The following is an 8,108-nucleotide window of genomic DNA, read 5'->3' as shown; positions in this document are numbered from 1 at the left end:
CCCCCCCATTCTGACAAGTGAAGAGATTCTGAGAAGAGATCTCAAATCATTCTTTTACATAATTGTATGTTTAAAAACAAAATGCTAAAAACAATTAAAAACCTATTTCTTTCATTTTTTTTGCTGGTAAAATGTTCCATTTGCATCTGTTCCATCTTTTGTTCTCCCTGTCCCTCATTTTTATATATAGTCTGCTGAACTAAAGGGGAAGTAGCAGAAACATTTTGGGGCCATTTTGCCACTCTGCTGCATTTTCTCACATACTTTAACTCCGCAGTTCTGGCATTAAATGGTGGAGAAATTGTGTCTCCCGTTAAAGCAAGGGACAGGTGCAGAAGAACAAAAATGTAAAATATTTGTTTAAATATTAAAATACCTTGCTCCCATAATTAATTTTCCAGAGGACATAGCAAAACAATGAAGACACTATTTTCTAATGCAGTTTTCCTTTGTTCTCTCTCTCCTTTCAAAGGAAGGTTTCCTTCTTGGGGATGTGAAAGGTGAAGCTAAGAACAGCATTACTGACTCTCAGATGGATGACGTTGAAGTTGTTTATACAATTGGTTAGTCTTTTTATTTCCAGTATTTAAGTTCCTAAATTGGAGCGTCAGGCTGGCAATTTTATAGAATTTATTACAGCATGATATTTAAATGTGGCATTTATAATCTGGTGTGCTGATGGTTGTTTTTTTAACTTTCGGAAATTTACAAACATTTTAAAAACAAAACATTTTCTCTAACAGCTTGGATTTGGAAACAAAAGTACCCATGTAAAATTCTTTGAATCTCTTTTCTACACCAGATAGCTAAAAGCAAATGTTGGACCCTGTACCTTTTCTTCCTTAGGTATATTGCTTAGCTACTCTTGGTCCAAATTCACTTTGGAGAAAATTGGCATAACTCTAAATTCATTGAGGTTTAAGTCTTTTTTCTCCATATGTAACATGTGGATGGTATTGCCTTATACAAAAATAGTGTGAGGATTAATTTGTGTCTTAAAGCTGGAAAGTATTATGTGTGAGACTCAAAAGCTATTTATGTTGTTGTTGACAAACTTTCAGATTTTTCATTTTGGGCACTAAAATGGGGGGAAGCATGTTATATTTCAGACCAACCTTTGAGAGACACATATGAGAGGCCTTTGAGAGGCATTGATTCTTTAAAATGCCTTACAAAAAAGCAAAATTGCTATTGTGAGACAGTGTGTGGGCCCACATACAAACACATGCAGGTGGAAGAGAGCTTACCCTACAGCAGTGGTGCCCAAACTTTTGGCCCTGCAGGCTGGACGAGTGGTGTAGGGTGGGTTCATGGTTTAGATTCACTCCATGAACCTAATCTGGCATGCATGGGGCCAGGGCTCAATCCCACACGCACTGGATTAGGCCCCAGTCCCACAAATCATAGTCTAGCCATGGCCGCATGCTGGATTAGGCCCACCGCCCCTACCCCAACCCCATGTGCTCTCGATCAGGCCCACAACCCTGGCTCCAGCCGAGCCCCGTTTGTGCCGGATTGGGCCCCTCTGCCCTAGCCGTGCATGTGCCAAACCCTGCCCTGGGTCTCTTTTATGTCTTGAGTTTAGTCCTGCACATGCCAGACTGGGCCCCTCTACCCTGGCAAAGGTGAGTATTTTACATTTACAACTGAATTAATTGAGTGTGTTGTTATTTGGGCAGCGGCATACTCTTCAGCAGTCCCCTTTGAAAGGTCTCTCTCCTAAAGCCATAACCTACCCCTATTGGTCATCAGCTTCAGTGCTTCAGAAGAACCTTGATGTTATGCAAGGTTATAGTCCCAGAGAGAGAAACATGGTGTCTCACATAGCCAGGATCACTTTTATAAACTATAAAAATCAGGAGGCATGATCCAGATATATATCTGAAACATGCCTACATTATTGTGCGTACTATAGTACTATAATCACTGCTTTCCTTTTGTCTGTCAAATATATTCTTGAAAAGAAATTTAAATTGTAAGATTTTGATGCTGAGTAAAGAAATGGAAAAAACTTTACCATTGAACATTACCAATCCTTTGCTCTTCCCCTGAAAATTGTTGCATGAGGGTAGACATTTGTGTCTGTAGTTCGCAAGTTCTGAGATTTAACAAAAAGATAAGGAGCAGTTTGATTACATCTTTTTAGCCTTACTTTTGTACTCTAAAAGGGCTGGGGGAGGAACCAACTATGAGTCCTGCTTAGCACAACAGAAAAAAATAACCAGTTTGTAATTATGCACATTTAGGCTGTCTAGTTTTGGGAAAAAACCAAATATTATTTTTAAAGATCTTTCTCCTTGCCAGTGTAAATAAATATGGGACTATTCAGTTAAAAAATAATGAATTTTTGACTGGTTACATCTTTGGAAAGTTTGGCTATGAGTATGGTCTATAAAGAATGTATGTACTGAACATGTGGCACCAGATTAACATGTTGTTTTCTTTGCAGATATACAAAAGCATATTCCATGCTATCAGCTTTTCAGGTGAATATCTTTTAAAATATCTGCAAAATTAAGATCATGGTTTTCATTGGCAGTTAAGCTCTAGTTTTGGATGCCATATCAGCACCTCAGAATTGCCGATACAAATAAATTATATCTCCCTCATATAGTATTGTATTTTATGTACTTTTTTTAGCTGTATATCTGTATCCATTTGTAAATTGATATACCACATGTATTAGTGTATGGCAGAACCCTGGTCAGCACTCTTTACATAACTGAAACTCACTGGCTGCATCTACATGAGGTGCTTACTTTGCTGTAGTAGTCCTGATCATTTGTTTGGGTAGATTGTGTGCTGAAGTCTGTGCTACCGTTACCTCAGCAATTCATATCCATCCTAAACTGAGTATTTCTACACACTCTGCAGTCACATCTGCCATTGCAGTATAAATACATCTTAGTTTTATTAACCTTGTCTGTTCAGATAAAACAAGACAACTGTTAAGTTGTTTTGGAAAGTATTTGTGCTACAGCAATAGTCTTTTGCTTTCTAATGTCTTGTAATTATCTCTTCTAGCTTTTACAGCTCTGCAGGTGATCTGAATGAGGCTGCACTAAAGAAAATGTTATCAGGCTGTGAAAAGGTATTTTTTCTGAAAGGTATCCATTCGCAGGGGCTGATTTAGGATATTGTGCTTACACTAGGAAGCTATGATGCTGAATCACATTTAGTTACCTGTCATTCTGTAGCTTCACACCAGTTACTTATTCTGTTGTTATACATATTTTGTCATTTTTCCTTGCAAAATGAAGGGATAGGTCATACTCACTTCTTTCCTTTCTACTATTTTTGTAAATCTTTCTCATCTCCCAAGTATGCTGCGTAAGTGATCCTGTAAAACCACCTGGTTTCATCTCTATAAAATCTGCAGCGTGCTTCAGTTTAAATAGTTCACTTGAGATGCAAGCAGTTGGTTTTCATGTTTAAGTGCTTTGTAGAACAGGAATGGGACCACTGGAGAGATGCACACTGCACGTATGTACATTACTAATGGGTTCTAATGCTGTCTTTGTGTGCTCAGCCTCTTCTAAATCTTCCCTACCTTTCCATATAGTGAAGTAATTCTAGAAAATGATATCACTGAAGATAAATCTTTCTTTTTCCCCACAACCCAGAATGTGATCGGCTGGTACAAATTCAGACGTAATACAGACCAGACAATGACATTCCGAGAGAGAGTTCTTCACAGGAATTTACAGTCAAAATTGTCAAATCAGGGTCTTGTGTTTCTTTTACTAACTTCCAGTGTTACTACAGAAAGCTGTTCCACTTACAGATTAGAACATGCTTTGCATAGACCACAAGAGGGGTAAGTATGTCTGAGCTGCTTAGTCTCTATGGTTTTAGTAGAGCACAGTGACATGCTATGATTTGTTTGATGCCATTTGTCATTCTAGTAATTCTGGTCAGAACTACTATTTTCAGTGTCAAGATTGACTAGTTTACATAAGATACCTATTGATTTTCTTCCACAAAAATATAATCTTCAAGTAAGATAGATACAGCTAGAAAAACAAATCTAGAAATAATCTTTTATACAAGGGGTGTTAGATGCAGCTCCCAATGCTGCCCATGGGTTTCAGTGACCCACAGGCAGCATGCAGGGTGTGCCAGATGGCCCCCCACACAGCATCCATTCCAGCTCAAGTCCTGGAGCAGCAAAGCCCTGCAGCTCTGCTGTTCTAGGACTGCCCTGCATGTGACAGCCACTCCAGCACACATCCCAGAGTGGCAGAGCAGCTGCTGCATGCAGCACATCCCCATGGCAGTAGCTCCAGAGCCATGCAGCACAGCCCTGGAGCAGCCAGACCAGGACTGGGCCATAGGCAAAACCCACTCTATCCACTCCAGGACATGCACTGAATCTGGAATGCAGGGCCAGTCTGTGGGTCCAACCTGGTCCCTGGACTGGCCCTTGAGTTCAACATCCCTGCTTTAGGTGTATATTTTCTTCCTTTTAAAATTAAAAGAAGGAATCCAACCAAGTAATTTATTTTTCTTATTTCTTTCACTTGTATCCTCTCCCCATCCTGCAAACCCTTGACTACATTCACCCTTCTCTGCTCCAAGTTTTCCAGTATTTGTCACATCAGGTGACCTAGTAAAGCTTTGCATTTCATCCCAAGTAGCACCTTTCTGAGGAGCTATAAAACAGGCACATACCAACCTTTGCCAAAAACTGCTTTTCAACTTTGACAAAGCTGCCCATGATATGGGCAAGGAGGAGTGCATGATGGTGGCTATATTAATTGAATCGTTCTTAATTTATGTTCTATAATATCAAGTTATTCATATTGGGAATACTTTCTACAGGCTGGGCAGTTCAATATATTAATCATAACAACATCTGGGTATCTTACTAGGGGCACACCAGTAATTAACCAACCATATCAGCTGATGCCAATACAATAACCAATATTTAGTAATATTTTAAACTACTGACATAAACCTTTTGTTTTACATTTAACACACACATATATGCCTCCTGCCTGCTCTGTCCCTCAGTGAGGAAGGTGGTGAAAACCTTATTCCCATCACCCCCTTCACCCTTGGCTACCACCTGCAGCCCTACTCCCCACACAGGCCATGCAACTGTCCTGGGCAGGCAGGGTGGACCTTCATGTGGACAGTGGTGCCAGGTACATTTGGAACCCCAGAGCATACCACTGCCTCAGTGCCAGTGGACCCCACACAGCCAAGTCCCGCAGCTGCTAGGGAGAAGTCACTTTTGCGAAGGCACCTAGTGCCCAGTGGAGTGGAACATTCCTCACACCTTACCCTGCCTGCACAGGGCTCAGCACTATGGCAGCCCCAGCACTCAGGCCTTTGCTGCGTGTACAAGCATCACCATGGCAGTTGCAGCAGCCACTGGTAACAGTCCCTTTGTTGCTGAGTGCAGCACCCTGTGACTGCTCCCGTGTGCCCCCTCACCCTCATCGCTGGGACCTGTAGTCTCAGCACAGGCTCAGGCTGGTGAGGGGGCATGGGGACTGTGCTCACTAGGGTCCTCTAGGCAGACAACCATAATTATCGGCTACAGTGACCCAAAAAAACCCACTAGCCAATAAAGTTGTTTCTCCTTTTATCAGTGCCAATTCAACCAATATATCAGAGCACCCCTATATCTTATCTAGCTTGCTCAAGCTAGCATGCCGTGCCTACCAGTTTTTTTATGTTGCACTTTACCAAGTAGAGGGATGTCAAAATTCAAATAATTATACAAGTATATAATTATTTTATAAATATTGGAATTCAATACCATGTAGCACCAATACACAAAATGATAAAAACCCCTCCACTTAAATTGGTCATAAGTTTTCATTCATCACGTGAAATAAGTTTCAGATATTTACATTTGGAAAGCAGCAAGAAGGCAAACATTGTGGGGAGCAAGCAGCCTGATCCCTGTACCTTGTTCTCCCCTCCCCAGTACATACCTGTCTACTGGCTACTTGCCCCCTCTGTAACCCCGTGCTGCCTTTCCTGGCTGATATGGGTATAGGAGGAGCCCCAGCAGTACACAGGTTCTTTTTTCCAGCATCTGCTTCCTGTCCAGACACTCCCAGTTAGAGTAGTACAACACCTAGCTGACAGGTGTGGGGAGCCCCAGAGCTCATTCCTGCAGCATATGGCAATAGTGGGTCAGGTAAAGTTGTGGTGGCACACAGGTTCCATCTTTACTGCCTGGCTCCCTTATGAAGTCCTCTTATTAAGACCTGTTGTTGTGTGCTTACAAAGAGGGGGGGGAAAAAAAATCTATGCAAGAGGATACTAAAAAAAGATTCAGTTCCTGTTTTTGTATCAGTTTCCTGCTGAACAAAGCTAAGTATGCTACTTATGGTTGTAAGGTCTGTGAGAATTGTTAATAAAATAGAATTTTGCATCTGCATCTAACTTATACTACTGACTTCTGGAACTCATCATGATAACATTAACAGCTCTGCTTTTTATTAAAAAGTTTGTTTCAGAAAGTTCCTCTAGTGGTAACCAACTTAGGTATGGCAGAACAGCAAGGTTACAGAACAGTGGCAGGTTCCTGTATTTCTGCTGGCTTTGGCAAAGCAGTAAGAAAACACAGGTAGGAATATACACTTCTTCATATTGAGTGTGTGTTTTCTAATGATACCCTGCAGATTTCAATTACTAAAATTCTGGCAGAGAAGAAACACTTAAATTAGTTTCAGAATAAAACCACAGTGGGGGCAGGGAGGAAGAAATCACCTATATTACATTTACCTACAGTGCCTCATTTGATAAATACCAGCAAGTAACCATCATAACTAAAAGGCTTAGTACTTAATATTGTGTACCAAAGACATTATATAGTCTAGCTTAGTGTTTCTCAACCCATGGGTTGTGACCCAAAAGCGAGTCGCAAGAATATTTCAAAGTCGCAAGTGGCAGAAAAATGTGCAACAGCATGGGTTTCCCCTTGCAGGCTGGCAGCGTTCCAGCCTGCAAGGGGCTGCTTGGAGTGCGGCCAGCATGCAGCCAGGCAGAGTCATGGGAGTAGCCTTAGGAGCCAGATGAAGGTAAGTGTTTGGGGAGCAGGGGTTAGAGGGCTAGGGTTTGGGGGCTGTCTGGGGGTGTGAGGGGGAGGAAGCGTATACTCCACACACCACCACTCTCTGCCCCAGCCTGGCAGCAGGTGCCAGGCAAGTGCAGGGCTCCACCAAGCCCAAAAGGCTGCAGCATCATCTGCCTCTGGCCTGAGCCCTAGCCCCTCACTGCAGCAGCTTGGCTTTGGGGCTGCAGCAGGGGCCTATCCTCCCAGTGGCTGTGAATAGTGCCGAGCTGCGTTGCCTCGGTGCTTTCTTCAATGGCAAACACCACTCCTGTTGGCTGTGCTGAGGCCGGTTTGGGTGGGTAGCTCATCATAGGGCCCTGCCTCCCACCCATCAGCTAGGCTCCAATTAACACTCAGTAGCTCCAGTTCACACACAGTAGTGTCCAGCCCAGGGTGTACTCCAGGGGCCCACTCATCACCTTCCCCTGACAGCTGCAGCTCTGGTTCTGTGCCAGCGGAGGCCCCCCTCTGCCCCATCACCAGCTGCTTTTCGTCACTAGCTATGGCCCTGAGGGCATCTCCAGCAGCCTAGAGCAATGAGTCCTAGCCAGGGGATAAATGAGGTGTGAGGAGATGAGCAGATTAACTAAGCAAAAACCCACAGGCTATGGCTTCTTCCAGGGCTGCGTCCCTTTCCAAGCAGCTAGACTGGCATCTATAGTTACAGGGCCGCACAGCCTTGAGTCTGGAAAGGTGTTAGTCTGAAGTCAAGCAAAAGGCAGCATGGATTTACACCTCATATACACACTGTGCCTGGTTTATACATAGAAGTGCACCAATACATCGGTTCACATCCTATTGGCACCAATAAAAGGAAAACTGACATTATTGGCAATTGGCTGTTTTTGCTGATGTCACCAGTAAGTGCTGTGTGCATGCACGCAGCCACAGCATGCATGTGGCCAGGAGAGCAGCCTCCAGCCAGTTAATTTATTGGGAAAGGGGCAGATTGAGGCCCCCATGGTGAGGGAGGGAGTGGGACAGGGCACAAAATAGTGCTGGTGACTCAACCAGGGTATGCAGGTGGGTAGCC

General features: G+C 43.1%; 1 protein-coding gene across 3 annotated transcripts in view; it reads left to right on the top strand.

The window, feature by feature from the left end:
- The window catches only part of FAM175A (family with sequence similarity 175 member A), a 20,187-nt gene that overhangs the window by 5,522 nt on the left and 6,557 nt on the right, over positions 1–8,108 (top strand). The window contains exons 2-6 of one of the 3 annotated variants that reach the window (XM_019552745.1): positions 477–563; positions 2,450–2,486; positions 3,025–3,091; positions 3,624–3,817; positions 6,467–6,586. In XM_019552745.1, the coding sequence (XP_019408290.1) occupies positions 477–563; positions 2,450–2,486; positions 3,025–3,091; positions 3,624–3,817; positions 6,467–6,586 (505 nt within the window). Of the gene's footprint in view, positions 1–472; positions 564–2,449; positions 2,487–3,024; positions 3,092–3,623; positions 3,818–6,466; positions 6,587–8,108 lie in introns of all 3 variants that reach the window. The other 2 variants (XM_019552746.1, XM_019552747.1) reach the window with 2 other exon arrangements.

The sequence above is a fragment of the Crocodylus porosus genome, unplaced genomic scaffold, assembly GCF_001723895.1.
Source record: "Crocodylus porosus isolate Cpor-Errol unplaced genomic scaffold, CroPor_comp1, whole genome shotgun sequence".
Lineage (NCBI taxonomy): Eukaryota > Metazoa > Chordata > Crocodylia > Crocodylidae > Crocodylus > Crocodylus porosus.
This window is presented reverse-complemented; position numbering and strand designations above follow the sequence as displayed.